Raw genomic sequence first — 19,882 nt, 5'->3', positions numbered from 1 at the left:
GCAATGTAAAAGTCATTAAGACGATAATTGGTGACCAAGTTATTGGTAACGATTAAGTAATCGATTAGGTAACGGGTACCTGTCTTTGTTTTGGACAATTTTAATTAACAAATTATTGCCGAGGACGATTGCTAAAACACGACCTAAACCTTCGGGGGAGGTATTAATAGACGCGGTTTTGCCTCGCTTCCAATAATTTGAATACTTTTTCGCCTTTGGACTATTGATAACATGTATCTTCATTTCTCTTTCCACATTTTTGGACGGGTTATTGTACTAGACCTCGGTTTAAAACTGTTTTTCGCGGAGAACTTTTGAACGGGTAGAAAAACTTAGCACCCGTGTTTGTATTCTTAATACTGGAATAACTACGCGTCCTCGGATACCCCTATTCAAGACTTTTGTATAATTTTCTGTAGGACCCATATATGTGCACTACATTTTCATACTAAATTCGTTCAAAAAAATTTACCATCACAGCAACCCATATCTGATATTCCGCTCCTTTTTTGTTTCCCTGCTTTCGCTTTCAACGACAGCAACCCCGGTAATTTTGACACTTCGTTCAGTGTCAAACGCATGTTCCACGCACGTTCTGCACTGAGTTCCACAATCATTGTTTACTATATAGTTGGGCAGCTTAAATAGAGCTTATGTTGCGAATAGAGTGGAAGGCAGTGGACTAGGTAGTCGAATGTCATATAATGAAGGAATTGATGTTCGGAGTTTTTTCAAAATATGCCGAAATCCTGAATCACAAAAGGGAGTGTAGTTAAGTACGAAAATGAAAAAATGTAGTTAGGCTTTGCTCCTTTTTTAGCAGGAGATTTTCATTTTAAAAATATAATATACAAACTACCATTGATTCTATTACTTTTTTAGGAGGAGATTTTCATTTTAAAAATGTAATATATAAACCAATGTTCCTTCTATTACTCATTTTATATAGGTAGCTTCACATGCACTTTATAAAAACGTGCTTTTTATTTTTACGAACTTATGCCTCAATGAAAATAAATGAAAGACGTATTAATGTAAGCATTAATCATGTTTCTTACTTCTTAAATGTTCTTCTTAAATATTATAAATGTGTTAAAAGTAGCAGGACTAAAATAATATTGACAAATCTGATATGTCAAACTAATTTTATATAATAAAAATGATTTCCTAAATTGCTTGCATTTTATACATATGCATTATATTTTAAATTTTCTCTAACCTTTTGGTGCTGACTAAATTTTGCTTCTGCATAACTTTCTTTGGCTATATAAGATAAAAATTCCAGGGGCCGTTTTCACCATCTTCGGTGAACGCTAACAAACACTTTATTTGAAAGAAATCGTTCAGTGATTCGTCAAATAAGGGTTACTGTAAAATAACGGACGTTAAAAGTTCCCCTCTCACATGAGGAAAAAGGAAATACAACTATTTTTATAACATGAAGATATATAGAAAATTTATTGTGGATTGCACTGCGACCGTTGATCTATTGTGCCCTCATCAGATTGCGTCGCGTTCCAGAGGGATATGTTCCACCGTCTCTCCTGATCGATCACGAAATCGACATGAATACAAAATTATGTTTTTTATTTAGTTGAACGGCGATAGAAATTTTTATATTTTTCAAGAAATTCAGGAAACTTCAAGAAGAACCCTAAGTTCTTAATTATTTGTGTTTTGCTTTGACGTTGGCGGTGGGTTGCTTACAGATTGAAGCAATCAAAGCGCGTGTGTTCAAAGTCAGATGTAGACGCAACGCAAGTGTCAAAACGACTCAAAAGTCACCTTAAAGGCTCCATTACTGATACTTAGCATAGGCTTGACTTGGCTTGCGAACTGTCACTTACAGTTCTGTTAAATTAACATTGCATGTTTCTGATTACTCAAAACTTAACTTGACTTAGAAGTCTGTTGAATTTTGATTTTCTATGTAAGTTCTAAGTGACGTTTACATTTTGAGATGCCATTTGTTTGTTTCCATTTCATTTTGACATTTTGTCATACAAATTGACATTTATTTAAAAATAAATTTCAACGCTGATTATGATGCCAGATTTTATGAGCCAAGTGGAGTATAATCGTGGCTAAGTTGCCAAGTTTACGCCAAGTCAAGTCAAGTCTATGCTAAGTATCAGTAATGGGGGCTTAAGCTTAGTTGCTTCACGTGTTATATATCATTATTAATTAAAAACGTTGGATCTCGTAAAAAGCTAAACTTAGGCAAGATACACACAAGACATAGCTTCGTAGACGCGTACAAAATATGGAATGCAGCTACGATTTTCTACGCCTCAAGATTTCTTATGCTGTACCTAATACGCGTCTATGAAGATACGCCTCGTGTGCATCTTCCATTAGATTATTTTCAAAGAAAAAATGCTCTGTTTTTTAAACTTTGCTAATATCACATAAATGTCTACTACTATGGCTGTCGCTTCCATACTACTATTTCATTATTTAAAAAGAAAATTAGTTCTGAAAAATGCAACCTTGTCACATGCGTTCTCAAACACGGTTGCTAAACCATGTTTTCATTTAGGCCCAAAATGCATCGAAAAAAAGACCAGATCTCAAAAAAGAGGACCAAATTTTAGGTTTTTTATTCGTATAAAAACAATTGGGATGTTTCAGTGGTTTAATATATACAATTTTAATAAAGTAGAAACTTGTTTTAATTCAAACTGCACAAACAAAAAGAAAAAGCACCTTTCACCAACCAAACGTTGTGAACCTAGTTTTGCGGGATTCAAGGGGTTGTGTAGCGCAATATATAGCTTCTCCAACCCAATTGTCAACCTCACCTTCGAGCGGCGAATCCCGTTTCACTAACAGACGAGGCTCTGGCGACCCCAAGCTCCTCATGGAACTTGGGGGTGGGGAGGGAGGGATGGCCTGAAGGTTTAATGTGGCCATATAAATCGTTCCCGAGATGGTCGGGCCAGCACCTTAATGGTGCTGTGTTACCGGAGCGTATCGGATCTGTATCCGACAAAGGACCATCACATCGATAACACTCCCCAAAGCCTTCGGGGAGTAACCTAATCGCTACAACAACAACAACAACAACAACCTAGTTTTGCTTGATTGCAATGGAATAAAGTCCATAGCGCAGTTAGGTTTTATTAAAGAACGGTTAAAAAATTTGCTTTGTGGCAAACTCAGTAAATCGTAAATAAGACTAAGCAGTGTTGTTAATGCTATTTTTATAGATGTTTACTTTTTCTCTAACAGTTTAAACTTCATACCAGAGCCTAGATTCAGTAAGTGTGAGTTGGATCTCAGACTAAAAATCAAGTGTCTTAAAAGTTTCAACTGTGTAATAATTGAAAACCGATCGAAATATATATCCACTAAAACAAGTCTTTTTTTCTGATAAGTCCGTTGTTTTTTCAAAAATTAATGACAATGTGTTTGCCCGAACATTCACCACTTCCCTTTTTAATGCATTGCCTAAATTATCTACCGGGTGAAATGTCATTGTTCTGCTACATTTTATAGATAGAGCAATTTTCGTGGTAAGAATTCCATTGCAGTAAATTGAAAATTATATGTGGATAATAGATTTGCGGAAAATTTTATTAGCAGTATTTTGAATTTTTGTTTCAGTTTAAGTGAAAAAGAAATAAGCGTCCCAAAACTGTGCCGAAAAAACCAAAATTTAGAAAAAGGGACCAGCGTACCATATGGGGTTGGAAGGGACCATTTTTGTTCCAAGTGGAATAAGTGGCAACCGTGTTCTCAAATGCAAGCTTCCACATCAAAACATATACATATAAGTACTTCGACATTATGAAATACATTGTCGCGTTGTGAGGCAAAATATTGTTGCATAAAACCTTTTTGACCGCCACAATACCACAGATTAAGTATAAAATTTCACAAAAATAATAAAATTTTTCGAGAATCGCACCGAATAATTGCAGTCATTGTTTACGAATTTAGATACAATGAGATTGGCAAATACGAACGTGTATGAAATGTAATGTCAAAACGTATATGTACATGGTTGTATTTCAATACACGAAAATGCTTTAAAAACGCATGAAATTGTTAAATTAAAGTTGAAAAGAATATGTTAAAAACTTTAATATAAATAAAAAGCTTCTTTTAATAACAACAAATACGCCCTATATATTCTATTTATACATCAATTGGTAAGGTTTATCTCACTTTAAAATTTAAGCTAAATAATCTAAAGTTTTTTTTTGAAATTGAGTCGAGAACTGTGCGTGTGAATGTGCGAATTTCACCGATCAGCTGTTAGTTGCGCTACTTGGTAAAATTTACAATGTCCACAATAGTCTGACACTGACCGAAGTGTCAAACGGCAGTGTATTAGAAAGAGAAAGGAATTGTTTCCTTCTCATACATATCATACTTGTAAACCTGTACTATGACGCAGACGTTCTATCACGCCTAATAGACAAAAACGTAAATCCGGCAGAAGATTACGTCATAGCCTCTATTAAATTCGAAGCTGAAGTTTTACAAATACTTACAGATTCAATGGCCAGATTACCCGTCACACACAAAATGGTTAAATATGAGTCTCAAAAGGATATATCGCTACGAATCATTATGCAGTATGAAAACGACGGGTGGCCAAATAACATAGAATGTATGTATGTATGTATGTATTTATTTGAAAATTTGTTCCTAGCACAACAATTTTGACAAATTATTTAACAGTGCTAGTCATGAATAGCATGAGCTATAAAAATTGAACATTTATAATAATAACTGGCCTTTACCCTCGGCCCCGTCCGCAAGGAGAAAATAAAATATATGTGCTATTCACGTTAGGCTGCTTATCAAGTCATCTGTTTAAAAATTATTTTTGTCTAAGGTTTTTTATTTTTGTAATTTAGTAAAAAAAAAGAACTAAATGAGAAGATAAGCTGAATGGCACGCTTTCATGAATAGTACAATACAGTTTTTTCGAATTAAAAAAATACATTTTGTTTTTAAATTAAATTAAAACTGATATGAAAGGGGTGAAATAATTATTACTCATAGAACAAAGGTGTGAAACTACAATTAGCTAAAACTAAAGAAAATTTTTTAGATGAAAATAGTGTTGCTTCCATCCAGAAATGATGCCGAAAGCGTCCCCAAATGATCCCGTATTAGTCGAGAAAAAGTCCCGAAATGACCCCGACGGGTTCCGGACGGATCCCGAAAACCATCGAGAAATGATGCCGAAAGGATCCCCAAATGATCCCGTATAAGTCGAGAAAAAGTCCCGAAATTACCAAGACGGGATCCCGGACGGATCCCTAAAACCATCTAGCAATGATGCCGGAAGCTACCCCAAATGATCCCGTATTAGTCGAGAAAAAGTCCAGAAATGACCCCGACGGGATCCCTGATGGATCCCGAAAACTATCTAGAAATGATGCCGCAAGGTACCTCAAAGGAACCCGTATTAGTCGAGAAAAAGTCCCAAAATGACCCTGAAGGGATCCCAGACGGATCCCGAAAACCACACAGAAATGATGCCGAAAAGGTCCCCAAATGATCCCGTATTAGTCGAGAAAAAGTCCCGAAATGACCCCGACGGGATCCCGGACGGATCCCGAAAACCATTTAGAAATGATGCCGAAAGGGTCCCCAAATGATCCCGTATTAGTCGAGAAAGGGCCCCGAAATGACCCTGACGGGATCCGGACGGAACCCGAAAACCATCCAGAAATGATGGCGAAAGGGTCCTCAAATGATCCCGTATCAGTCGAGAAAAAGTCCAGAAACGACCCCGACGGGACCCGGACGGATCCCGAAAACCATCCAGAAATGATGCCGAAAGGCTCCCCAAATGATCCCGTCTTAGTCGAGAAAAAGTTCCGAAATGACCCCGACGGGATCCCGGACGGATCCCGAAAACCGTCCAGAAATGATGCCGGAAGGGTCCCCAAATGATCGCGAAATAGTCCCGAAATGATCCCGGAATAGTCCCGAAAATGTCCCAAAATAATCCCGACGGAATCCCGAAAACTATACACAAATGATCCCCGAAGGGTTCCAAAATAATCCCGGAATAGTCCCGAAAAAGTCCAGAAATGACCCCGGCGGGATCGCGGACGGATCCCGAAAACCATCCAGAAATGATCCCTGAAGGGTCTCGAGATGACCCAAACGGGATTACAAATAGGGTGAAGATAATTATAAAACCATGTTAATAAGGCAACAGGCGCGTTGGAGCGAATGAAGAGTTACAAAGAAACATACAGGTAAAGCTAATAAAAGCAATTGAAGGAGGGCGGATGGCGGGAGGAGGAGAGTACCACTGATCGTTTTTCCAAAATTGTTTAGACCTCGATCTGTATGAGCCAGATACCAAAAATTATTGATTTTAGGACAAAATTTACATTGAGTTATAACAATTTATAGATTTTGCACGAGAAGGGAAAGGGGGGGGGGGGGGGGGGGGGTGTATCACTGCTCACTTTGTAAGCCCTCGACTTATTTCACCCATTGAGTTTGTAATATTGGTGAAGGTCAGTATACGTAAAGTTATAATGTGTAAAAATTGTTAAAAAGTAATTATTCGAAGGGGTCGTGGGACCCCCTTCCCCCTTTCCATGTTCGAAAAAAATTTCGCCAGTAGCCTATTATCTCTGTCCCAAATTTCATCAAAATCCGTGAAGCCGTTCTGGCGTGATTCAGTCGCAAATACAAAAAAATATAATAATTAAATTATAACTGTTCCTAGGGGGCGGAGACCACGCCCCTTTTGAAAAATATATAGCTAGTAGATCCTTCTAGACTATTGGCTATATGCATGCCAAATTTCATACAAATCCGTCCAGCCGTTCTTGCGTGATTGAGTCACAAAGACAAACGTCTGGACAAACATCCAAACATCCAAACATCTAAACATCCAAACTTTGCCATTTATAATATATATTAGATTAGATTAGATATATTAGATAAATTAGATTAATCAAATTACATCAAATATAACGGATAATAGTGAAATATTTATGTATGTAAATACAAATCTTAAAACTAAAGAAAAGTAATTAATAAATATTAAAAGACAGCAGAAGTGATGATAACCTTTGGCTGGTTATAGATCGAATAGTATTTAACAAATAAAGGAAGAAGAGAAAGGAAAAGGATTTAGAAATGAACATTTTAACAACAACAATTTGAGATCCAGTTTAAGAATCGTTAAAAAATGGTGTTAGCTCTTTTTTGAAGTGCAGAGCATTACTTAAGAGTCGAAGACTTGTAGGTAGGGAGTTCCAAAGACGTATTGCAGTAACAAAGAATTGGCGCTCAGAGGTTAGCGTGCGGTATCTAATGTGCTTAAGAAGAAGCACCGATCTTGATGATTGCAGAAAAATAAGCTTATGATATAGATAGTCAGGTTCCTTCGTATGTATCAATTTATGGAGGAAGGACAGTGTTTTGACTTTTAAAAGATTTACGAAAGAAATGTTTAGCAACCTTTCAGCATGTTGTGATACATGGTCAAGTCTTTTCAACCCATAAACATATCTAGCAATGTTGTGTAAACAACATTTAGTTTGTTCTTGCACAGATAGTCACAGTTTGAGTAAATCACACAACCATGGAGTAGCGTAGGTATTAAGTACGCTTTAGCCAGAAGTGGTCTTATGTGCAAAGGCGTGAAATACTGTGTTAACCATAGTGTACGAAGCATTCCATACACTTTTCCAACCGTTCTAATAATATGGTCTTTCCATGTCAATGTTTTGTTAAAAATTACACCTAAGTTTTTCGCCGTATCTACGTATTCTATAACGGAATTGTCGAATACTACATTCTCCAAATCATTAGTGAGAAAAGACCTTCTATGAATAACAATACATTTTGACTTATTCGGGTTTATACATAAGCCATTCATATTAGCCCATGAAAATATTTGATTCAAATCGTGGTTTAAGTTACTTATGCACAAGCTAGTTTGATCACGAGGACAACACGTAAACAACTGCACATCATCAGCGTAGATAGGAACATTACAATACTTAAGGACATCGGGTAAGTCATTGATATACAGAACAAATAACAGAGGACCCAGGATAGAGCCTTGAGGGACGCCTCTGAAGACATGTAGGAAGTCAGACTTTTCACCATCTATAAATACTGCTTGAGTCCTATCGCCAAGATATGATCTTATAAGGGCAACTGCATGACCAGATAAGTTAAATAAGTTTACCAGCTTCCTACAGAGCAGAGTGTGGTCTACAGAATCAAAAGCTTTAGAGTGGTCAAGAAGTGTTAAGAAGGCAATGTAACTTTCATCCACTCGCCACGAATTTCTTCTGTCACAGATAATAGTGCCGTTGTGCAGCTCCGCTTTGACCTGAAACCGGACTGACTGTTTGCCCATGTAAATACGTTCAACGACCTTAGAGAGGAAAGGGAGTATGGCTATTGGTCGATACTCATTATTTTGTTTATGGATTGGAATAACTTTTGCAGCTTTCCAGTATATTGGGAAGACACCGGTCGTCAAAATTGAGTTGACCAAGTAAGTAATGTGGGGAAGGATTTTGGGAAGAATGACTTTTAAAAACTTTGAACATATACCATCAAGCCCCATTGCGTTAGACTTCACAGATAGTGTCTTGGACAACGTCACAATTATCGACACAAACAAACTCGAAAGAGCTAGTGTCAACATTAACACGTACGGAGTAGTTATCAATACACACATTGTCGGCTGAGTTTGGTAGTCTTACAAAAGTATTATTTATTTCGTTGATGTCGACATCAGGGGGATGAGACAGGTCACTTTTGGGCTTACCAATTCCTATTTGTTTGATTTTGTTCGACTTTTCTGAATACTCCATGGAAGCAAGAAAATTTTTAAATCGTAAAAATGATCTCCACATAGTTGAGGGATGTCTCATGTTTGGACATCGCATCGTGATACCGGCAATGCTGCGCAAGAGGGTTTTAAAGCAATTACACAGAGGACACCCCGGCGTCGAACGAACAAAATCAATAGCACGGAATTTTGTTTACTGGCCTAATATCGATTCTGATATCGAATCGCTTGTACGAAATTGCCAGGGATGTGCATCAGCAGCAAAGCTACCCACTAAGACAAATCTTCAACCATGGCCTCCAGCGGAACCATGGGGCGCTTCCCAAGGCAGTCGGTTCTATGTACCGGAGCGACTCGGGATTTTTCCCGACCAAGGACTGTCATTTCAGTGTGACCCCATTTAATTTGTTTCGTCCCTCCCACAAATTGTCATCCTCCCAGCAGCTCCTTGCAGCAGGACTGCTACATATTCTCTTACTCCGGGAAGGTATCGAACCCAATCCGGGTCCGTCTCCTGACCCCGGTCATGAGAAATGGTTTTGCTGCATTTGCCAGAAAAGAATCTTTTTAGGACGGTCATACTCTGTTCAGTGTGTCTCGTGCAAGGGATGGTTGCATCGGACAGGTTGTTCTGGGCTTGATCCCAAAACCCGACGTCCACGTAACTTTTATAAATCTTTTGTGGCTCCTTGCTGCTCACGCCCAAGGGCGTCCCGTAGTCTACGCCTAAGCGTATCCCCACTACCTTCCAGCAGCTTCGCTGCTCAGCAAGCCACAACAAGTACCCGCTGCTGCTCGCGCCCCACGGCGCCAACAACTCAAACAGCTGATACCACTTATTACTACTACCTTCGTAGTAGAGCTCGTTGCAATGCTGAGCATCAGCCCCTGCCCCCGTCTTCTTCTCCCCCCGTTTTTTTCTGGCAGCAATCGTGCAGGTCAGGGAAACAGACTCTTAGTCCCTGCCTCCGTTTGCACCGTCTGCCAGCACAGAATATATAGGTTTGCGACATCCGCTCAATGCAGCTCCTGCCTTGGGTGGTGCCACTTTCCTAGATGTTCTGGTCTCCGCGACGGCAACCCCCCGACGGGTTTCATCGCGCCATGTTGCCAGGTCGCAAACCCAAATCATCCGGGTACCCCAATGCTTGCCCAAGGGCGCCCAGTCCCAAGGCCACAACAGCAATTGCGTCCTGGCCTTCCACAACCTAGGCGTAGTCACCCCTCACTTACCCCTAGAGTGGCGGCGTCACCCCTCATGCACTTCAGAATTCTGCAGTTCAACTGTAATGGACTAACTGGGAAGATTACGGAGATAGTCGATTTCATGAAGCGGCACAACATCCGCATTGCTGCGATTCAAGAGACTAAACTCACAGCAAGATCTGCATTGCAGACCTGCTCTGGTTATAATGTCCACAGGAAAGACCGCGAGAGCGGAAATGGAGGCGGCCTCGCGTTTATTATACACCACTCTGTGCAATATCATATATTTGATCCTGGCATCGACCGCAGTGACAATGTCTTAGAACGTGTCCGGTCAGGCGATGCAAATCTAGAAATCATCAACATCTACATCCCTCCTGTCACCTGTTGCCCCAGTGGATACCGCCCTAATATCGAGGCCTTACTCACTGGCAACAATCGCATTATCTTAGGCGATTTCAATGCCCATCACGACCTATGGCATTCAAACTTGCGGGCGCACAGTAGGGGTGAGATGTTGGCGGATCAAATAGACGAAACGACGTTCTGCACAATAAACGGAGACGCCCCCACACGTATGGTAGGAAGCTGTCATAGCTCGCCAGATATCTCAATCGTGAGCGCAGAACTCGTAAACTGCGTCAACTGGCAGCCGATGGTAACATTGGCATCCGACCACCTGCCCATACTTATTTCGTTCGAGCGTACCGCCGACTTCATCGTCACCGAAAAACGCACTTTCATAAACTTCAAAAAAGGAAAGTGGGAAGAATATAAATCTGCAACAGACAGCAGCTTTGCTGCCCTCCCTATCCCGGCTGATGCCCGCCAAGTGGAGCGTGCCTTCCGTAAGGTCATTGAATCCGCCTCGGCACATTTCATTCCCGCCGGGAGAATTCCCGAAATCCGGCCCCACTTCCCGGCGGAGGCCGCGAGCTTAGCGAGGGAACGCGACCTTATAAGACAGCTTGATCCAGGCGACCCCCAAATAAGGGATATAAACCAACGCATCAGATTGCTTGTGGACGAACACAAGCGGGCGAAATGGGAAGAGCACCTAAGAGGTTGTAACCTCTCTACCGGTGTAGGTAAACTTTGGTCCACCGTAAAGTCCCTATCGAATCCGACTAAGCACAAAGACAAAGTTTCCATCGCCTTTGGCGATAAGGTGCTTTGGGATGCGAAAAAATGCGCGAGCGCTTTCTGCCGACAATATATAATGCATCCTACGGTCGACAAAGATAGACGGAGAGCCAATAGACACGCACATAAACACATACTCAGCGCGTCACCAATTACCATCACCGCTAGAGAGGTTGAGGACGCCATTGGTCGCGCTAAACCATCCAAAGCAGTGGGCCCAGATGGCATAGCCATGCCGATGCTTAAAAACCTAGGGAAAGAGGGGTTCAAATATTTAGCGCATGTCTTCAACCTGTCTCTTTCCACCTTTGTCATACCCGAGAAATGGAAAATGGCCAAGGTGGTCCCGCTACTAAAGCCTGGGAAACCAGCTAACGTAGGTGAGTCATATCGTCCGATATCTCTCCTATCGCCAGTGGCAAAGACGCTTGAAGCCATTTTGCTCCCTTATTTCCAAGCACATTTGCAGCTAGCCCCTCATCAGCATGGCTTCAGAAAACTCCATAGCACTACCTCCGCGCTAAATGTCATTAGCACCCAGATAAATTGCGGTTTGAATCAATATCCCCACCATAGAACAGTACTCGTAGCGTTAGACCTATCAAAAGCTTTTGATACGGTCAACCATGGCTCGTTACTGCAAGACCTGGAAGGGTCCACCCTTCCCCCATGTCTTAAAAGGTGGACCGCAAATTATCTGGGTGGTCGGCAGGCATCGGTGCAATTCAGAAACGAAACATCAAAACAAAGGAGAATTAAACAAGGGGTGCCACAGGGTGGTGTCCTATCCCCGCTTTTGTTTAATTTCTACATATCTAAGCTACCTTCACCACCGGAAGGAGTCACAATCGTTTCCTACGCCGATGACTGCACAATAATGGCCACAGGCCCAGGCCCAAAGATCGATGAGCTATGCAATAAAATAAACGGCTATCTCCCTGATCTCTCCAGTTTTTTCGCCTCGCGAAACCTGGCATTGTCACCGACTAAATCTTCCGCGACCTTATTTACAACATGGACGCCCCAAATGTCGACCATATTGAACATCCACGTCGATGGCACTACGCTACCGACTGTCCTACACCCCAAAATCTTGGGTGTGACGTTTGATCAGGATCTACATTTTGGTGCGCACGCAACCGCACTTGTTCCAAGAATTCAGAGCCGTAATAAAATCCTCAAATCCCTTGCTGGCAGTACCTGGGGAAAAGATAAAGAAACGCTATTGACCACATACAAAGCAATTAGCCAGCCGATTACGTGCTACGCGTCACCCATATGGTCGCCAAGCCTAAAAACCACCCACTAGAAGAAACTACAGGCCTGCCAAAATACTGCTCTCAGAATCGCCACGGGCTGTCTTCTTATGTCCCCAGAACACCATCTGCATAATGAGGCGAGAATACTCCCCATCAGGGAGAGAAATGAGATGCTGACCAAACAGTTTCTGTTGAATACCCAGAAACCTGGGCATCCCAACAGACATCTGATTGACGAACCAGCACCGCCTAGGGGCCTAAGGAGTCATCTCCGTAAGCATTTTGAGGAAATACGGCACCTGAGAACCCAGCCGTATGAAGCGGAAAAACACAAGCAGGTCCTTGGTGAACTCCACAGACAGGCGTCGGACCTTTATGTCGGGAATTGCCCGGTGAATCCAGTACTTGAAGAAAAATATCCAGAACTCGCAGAAGAGGAACGCATACTCCCCAGGGAAACGCGTGTCACTCTTGCTCAACCTCGTTCTGGATACTGTAACAGGTTAAACTCTTACCTATCCAGAATCAACCCCGACATACAAAATGTATGCCCTGCTTGCAATGTGTCCCCACATGACACCAACCATCTCTTTAATTGTAATGTGGAACCAACGCCTCTAACACCCCTTTCCTTATGGTCCACCCCTGTTGAAACAGCAAGTTTCCTTGGACTCCCGTTAGAGGATATTGATGACAATTTGTGATCGGTCGCGGCTATTAGGTGGGGCGAGCATTGCTACAACAACAACAACAGCGGAATCGTGGGCAAGACTACACATTGATTACGCTGGCCCATTGGACAATACATATTACCTTATTATTATTGACGCGTATTCAAAGTGGCCCGAGATAATAGCAACAACAAACATTTCGAGTACCAAAACCATTGAAATATTAATGGAAGGTTTTGGTAGATTCGGCATACCGGAATGCATCGTGTCCGACAACGGAACTCAATTTGCAAGTGCGTAATTCCAGAAAATTTTGTCAGAAAATGGCACTCAACATTTGCGATCCAGCCCATACTATCCAATGTCAAATGGTCAAGCTGAAAGATTTGTGGATACCTTTAAAAGAGCATTAAAGAAACATAAAGGAGAGGGTACCACAGTCCAAAACTTACAATCATTTTTACAATGCTTTCGGTCAACACCAAATAAAAACACACCTAAACATACATCACCAGCAGAAGCGTTATTCGGGCGAAATATACGAATACCACTAAATTTAATATTACCAAGCACACCCAAACCAACCCAAGCGGATGACTGGCCAAAACAAAACATGCAAAAACAATTTAACAAAAAACATGGTACAAAGTACTCAGCGTTTGAACCACATCAAACAGTTTACGTATATGTACACTCTTACAACAAATTCGTCTGAAAACCGGCTGAAATCATTAAACGAGTAGGAGCGGTTATGTGCAATTTAAAACTGGAAAACGGCAAAGTAATTCGTGCACATACCAACCAAATCGGGTACCACAGTCCAAAACTTACAATCATTTTTACAATGCTTTCGGTCAACACCAAATAAAAACACACCTAAACATACATCACCAGCAGAATCGTTATTCGGGCGAAATATACGAATACCACTAAATTTAATATTACCAAGCACACCCAAACCAACCCAAGCGGATGACTGGCCAAAACAAAACATGCAAAAACAATTTCACAAAAAACATGGTACAAAGTACTCAGCGTTTGAACCACATCAAACAGTTTACGTATATGAACACTCTTACAACAAATTCGTCTGGAAACCGGCTGAAATCATTAAACGAGTAGGAGCGGTTATGTGCAATTTAAAACTGGAAAACGGCAAAGTAATTCGTGCACATACCAACCAAATCCGTAAACGCATACAAAGGAGCCGAAACACAGGTCACTTCTAGCAGAAGCTTTTGGGCTAAACGACATAATCGAGCCACACGAGGATCATTCTGTAGTAGAGCAGCCTTCGAACGTAACCGACTCTACAGCGACTCCAAGTAACACCATCGTAGTTCCACCGCAACCTCGGGTTACTACGGCTGATAACGTCAGTACAAGTGAAACACCTAGACGGTCTACACGGAAGGTTAAACCAGTGATGAGATACTCCCCAGGCTAAAACGCAGTTCTCCGGGACTTTACAATTCAACAGGAGAGGTGTTGGAGCGACAGGCAACCCTGCTCTCCAGTTCACCTATACATACATAAATGATACCTTATTATATGAACTGTCAAATAGAACTTGTTGGCAGATGTTTTAGTGACTTTTGGGCGGCGCACGTGTTTGAGCAGATCTGGACTTTTCTATTATTTTCTTACTACTATTATTATATTTTCTATTAATAAAGATGTTATATGAAATCAACAAAACATATTAGATATTAAAACTTTGCTGTACACAATATAAAAGTGAATAAATGGCATGTTATGATATGCGTTGTTTTACTTTCGTTCGCTCGTTACTCCTGTCGTAACACCGATCTTTTTCTTCCAATTTGCGTTGGGCTCCGGTTAATTTTTTCTGCAAATTGATTCCCAGCGACAACTGCAAAGCAGATGAGTTTTTACTGAGAAGCTTTTCACTCGGAGTGTTTGCCCAATCCTGCTTTGCACGAGGCTCGAACCCAGTTTCATCTGTATGGTAGGCCAAACGGGCCGTTTAATAAATTTTCAAATATATGAATGCATCTAAAGTATCATCCGAAAAGCTAGATCGTATCTTGTGCATCAAAACTTTCGATTTCTTTCGAAATCAGATCATTGAAATAGGATAATATTAAAAAAATGCCAATCAATTAAATTTTTTTAATTTGCAATATGAGATCACGAAAATGTTCTCAAATTTCCGGGCTTTTATTAAATATTGTCCCGGTATTTCGGGATTCCCTGGATTAGATGCCTTACTGGCAACTAACAGTTAATGTCAAGTACGTCAAAGTAGCATTACCATATTTTGTTGTATCATGAGTACAACAAATTTTAGAAGTATTCCATGGCGGAACCATACATACTGGTAGTATTCTACAAAGTTTGGTCCAGATGGGAGATATTTAAAACTTTTTAAATTTCATTTTCATTTTTAAACGAAAGTCTTTATCGTTTAGGTTTATTCAATATAAACCAAAGTGCTTAGTGGAATATCACCTTATTTCTGCCGCCGTCTTCCTCAGAAATCGGTTGAAGAATGCTTTGTCTCATGTTTTTTTTCATTTGTTTGACGTCTGTGATGAAAATTTCTCTGTTGTACTCTATGATGGCTTTTTACTATACACTTTCGAATTTCTCCATTAAAATAAGGTCGATCACGGAAATTTGAGGCTTCTAAGGTAGAAAAGAAACTTCAATTAAGAACATAAATGTATAATGCAAATAACCATAACCATATAGTAAATCTGTAGCCAAAGTGAATTGCATTAACGCATTTTTTCCTTGTTTGCCCTCCCAATTGTAATCCTTAATAAAATCATCACTATATAATTCACGAAAAATTTTCTCAAATTCAGTGCCGGCTTTTTTTAGTCGAAATAACAGCAATTTCTAAGAAAAAATGCAAAAATTACTATGTTTAAGATTTCAACTTGGTCTATAGAATACTAACAACTGCTGCTTTATAATCTGGATCGCTCATTTTGTCCTCGAACTCTACAGCTGCCTCATACGATGATATAGGCAATGATGCTGTGATATCTATTTCTGGTTCTTCAGTTTCCTCTCCAGTTAATTGGCATACCGACTTTTGTAGTTTTTGTACCAACACTTTACTTTCACGAATCATTTTGTCCCGCGCCATTTCCTCTGGTATACTTAGTGTCTGTAAATAAATTGTTTATTTATTTTTATTTATGCATTCATTACTATCGTAAAATTTTACAAGGCAAAGCAATGCTTAATTATAAAATGGTAATTAAAAAGCACAGTATTGTAAAGTGATACCGTCAACAGCTTAAAAACTATTTGTTAAAGAAAAAAGTTGTCCTCACATTCTCTTTACTCCATGTGTAAAAATTTTCCACGGTACTTTCCAAAGTACACAATCGAGCTTCTATATTAGCTATGCGGCTAAATGTTTGATTTTGCAAATCCAAAATGGCTTTCAGAAGACTATTAGTACCTGTTGAAATATAAATTTTATGCAACTAATGATTATTGAATAGCATAATAAATTTGTTTAAATTTCCACCTTTTTCATTTGCGACATTCATAAATTCTCCGGAATCCATTGAACCCTCAGAAGTTGAATCAAGTTTTTTTATACTGAACTCAGCTTCAATAGCTTTTTTAAATGATAGCGGATCTTCTCCTGTAAACATAAGATTAATAAAATAATAAGTTAAATAATGCTTGAAGTTGTTAGTACTATAATTAGTTGCTTCTCTCTTTGCTGCTGCTAATTTCCTTGCCGCTTCACTTTTTCTAAACTTTTTGACGTTCTGTCTATATTTTTTCTCTTCGATGCTCATTAATGCAGAAAGTGTTCTTTTATTCATATTTTTACTTAATAATTTGTATATAGCTTTTATATGCAAATAGAATAGCAAACCAAACCAAAGATAACAACCAAACGTAAATAGAGGGAAATCAGACTGAACATATCGATTTTATTTTCTAACAAGATCTCTACACTGGATGTATTTTCTGACTCAGCTTCTAAGGCGGAATTAAGGTAAGGCCACATTAGGCTGCACTACGCAGCACTGCACTGCACTCCAAATATTCTTTGCATGTATTCTTATGAGGCAATTCACACCTAGCGTCAGCAGCACAGCGCGACCCGGCACAGCGCGGTAAATTTGATCAACTAGGCAAAAAATCCGCGTTGGGAAGTGTCACGCAGTGCTGCTGCCGCTAGGTGTGAATTGCCTCATAAGAATACATGCAAAGAATTTTGCACCATCTTTTTTCAATTTGGGCAAAAGAGTGTGGAACTTTCCTTCCTCATATCTTGAGGAAGAGATGTCTTGGACCCATAGCCACGACCTTTTTCTTTTCCTTTCCTCTTCTTCGCACAAAAATGAAATAATTACAGCTTCAAAAACTGTGTCGTCCATTTTGCAAACAAAAATAAACACAAACTTTTGCCGCAATGTGTCGCTCGATTGCCGCTTAATGCACCAATTTGCACAAGGATTTGCCTGGTGTGTGCACTGGTTACGCTATTTGCGCAGAGAACTGCGCTAAAATCAAAACGATTTTGATATTTACACATGTCTGCAAATATTGCACATGCTTTTTTCTTCGTGTGTGGTGAATCTTACACAGTTTACCTGTGGTTTCTGATAATATAACATCAGTAATTATTGCTTAAAAATGTTAATATCGAAGGCGTAAGAACCATCTCTAGCTTGTAACAGGAATTCACACAAATTCAATAATACATAATAATTTTTTATACAATTAGAACACATGTTTCATTTGGTGCGCTAGTTGAAAAATAATTATTGCGCAGTGCTGCAATGAGTTGAGCTAGTCTTGCAACTAGAATATAAAAATTATAAATACAATGGAAAATAAACACTTCTGGTGCGAGTTTTTCGACTTATACTGTGGATTACCAGCACTGTGGAAAATAAATAGTGTTTTTTATACAATTAGTGCCTTTTTTATACAATTAAAACACATGTTTCATTTGTTGCGCTACATTAAAAATGAATATTGCGCAGTGTTTTTGAGCCGTGTATGTCAAAATTTTCATTTGCACAAATTCCGTCGTTTTATATTTGCGCATGGCTTTTGTGTCATGTATGGGCCGTCTTAGTATTAGACGAATGGAATGGAATGAAAACATAAAGCCAAGGCGAATTCAGTAGAGGTGGTGTTATCCCACCAGCTGATTGCTTCTTCTTGATAATTTTCCATACAAAGCCTTGTACAACAAAATGTCAGTTAATCGAAATCTATGAAAATTTTCTTTTGACTTGACATTCATCTACACGGCGAATTGATTGAATTCGCTTTGCCACCACCTGGTATAGATTCGCTTTGCATAAAGCTTAGCAGCTTTTGTGTGTAGTAAGAAAATGTTGTCAATGTGTTGGTTTCATTTTGAGTTTGCCATCTCCTTCTGACAATCTCTACTCCAGTGAAATGAAAAATAATAAAATCAGCTGATGAGATGAGCCAACCATATAGTTGAGCCATGATAGCACTGAAATAAATATGTGTACCTACATATGTGTATACATAAAATATTTTGCCATATTTAAAAGCAACAGGTAAGGAAGTCCAAGTTCGGGTGAAACCGAACATTACATACCTAGCTGTACGCTTTAAATGCTGTTGTTGTTTGTTTTGTGTGCTTAATAGTGTTACAAGGCTACGTAAAAATGCATATACATATACTTCTATTCTGAACTAATTTTCAGTTAAAAGGAGCAAAAAGGATACTGAGCCTAACACCAATGACCTTAAGCGGGTAATAATGCAGTTTCCTTCAGATATGGGGATTTCCCTGCTGTTTATTTTAAAATAAAGATATAACAGAAAAATAAACATAAACACTCAAGTTCCATTGTACTAAAAAGCGTTATTACTAAAAAAAGGACAGGGTTATTAACGAAATTTTCCAACTTTTACTAGAAATAGCTTACCTGCATCTACACACTTTTACAAAATCTTTTATAAAAAGAAGGCAATTTAACCGATTTAGTCCATTTTTACTGAAAATATTTCCTGTTAAACACCAAATTTTTCGTCGAGTTATGGCTCCAGTAGCCCGTTTCTGTATCCTTGCGATACGAATTATATCGCAAAAAGCAACCCTGATGCATTGTTATCGCAAGGTAGTGTTTCCGTATGAGTGGTGAATATGTATTTTCGTTATTTCTTGCGATATTCATATCACTAGCTCCGAAGGTATACATAGCATACATTTTCTTTAATTTGAATTTTTTGTGTGCTAAGCAGCTTTTCATTTTTCCATTCTTGAGTTTGTCAATTTTAGCATTTAAAAAAGCTGAAACAGCAAAAATATTTCACGGTGAACGTGTGAATACTTAATAGAGAGCAGAAATTTGTTTTTTGGGCGAGACTGAGCAGAAAAGCAAGGAATTGTCTCTGAAGAAGTGTGAATTTGGAGGAAGAAATATTGATCAATTTATTATATACATCTAAGAACTGTCCATACATATATCAGCAATGGAGTTGGATGCCAAGCTTTTAGTTTTAAAGAAAGTATTGCACAAAACTACGCTCATACGACTTGATGAACCAATTTCCGTATACGCCGTTTATTTGGACAACGAAGTCGATATTAAATGGAGGATTTCACAGAAAAGCTTTTCCGGCACTTATACGAAATGATGAAGACCTTTTCTTGTTCTGTAAATATGCTGCACTAGTACAGCGTGAACAAAAACGTAAAGGATTTTCTAAAAAATATAAAAAAGAACTATAGGAAGGGGGACTTTCTGAGGGAAATTTACATAAATATTCTCGGTAAAAACGTCGCAACCCATAGGTTCAGAATAAGTTCGGCA

The 19,882-nt window shown here is 39.4% G+C and overlaps 2 protein-coding genes across 3 annotated transcripts in view; one reads left to right on the top strand and one right to left on the bottom strand.

Moving 5' to 3' along the window:
• Window positions 1-16,982, bottom strand: part of LOC137240704 (uncharacterized) — a 73,918-nt gene extending 56,936 nt beyond the window's left edge. Inside the window, exons 1-6 of one of the 2 annotated variants that reach the window (XM_067767301.1) lie at window positions 16,765-16,982; window positions 16,588-16,707; window positions 16,388-16,518; window positions 16,006-16,218; window positions 15,788-15,944; window positions 15,552-15,728 (exon numbers count right to left, since the gene is read on the bottom strand). In XM_067767301.1, coding sequence (XP_067623402.1) covers window positions 15,574-15,728; window positions 15,788-15,944; window positions 16,006-16,218; window positions 16,388-16,518; window positions 16,588-16,707; window positions 16,765-16,894 — 906 coding nt within the window. In that variant the 5' untranslated portion in view covers window positions 16,895-16,982 and the 3' untranslated portion in view covers window positions 15,552-15,573. Of the gene's footprint in view, window positions 1-14,685; window positions 15,729-15,787; window positions 15,945-16,005; window positions 16,219-16,387; window positions 16,519-16,587; window positions 16,708-16,764 lie in introns of those variants that run through there. The other variant, XM_067767299.1, reaches the window with a different exon arrangement.
• The window catches only part of LOC137240705 (uncharacterized), a 41,502-nt gene continuing 25,928 nt past the window's right edge, over window positions 4,309-19,882 (top strand). The window contains exon 1 of the mRNA XM_067767302.1: window positions 4,309-4,618. Within this exon, the coding sequence (XP_067623403.1) occupies window positions 4,507-4,618 (112 nt within the window). The 5' untranslated portion in view covers window positions 4,309-4,506. The remainder of the gene's footprint in view (window positions 4,619-19,882) is intronic.

Source organism: Eurosta solidaginis, chromosome 2 (genome assembly GCF_040869045.1).
Source record: "Eurosta solidaginis isolate ZX-2024a chromosome 2, ASM4086904v1, whole genome shotgun sequence".
NCBI classification, from domain to species: domain Eukaryota; kingdom Metazoa; phylum Arthropoda; class Insecta; order Diptera; family Tephritidae; genus Eurosta; species Eurosta solidaginis.
This window is presented reverse-complemented; position numbering and strand designations above follow the sequence as displayed.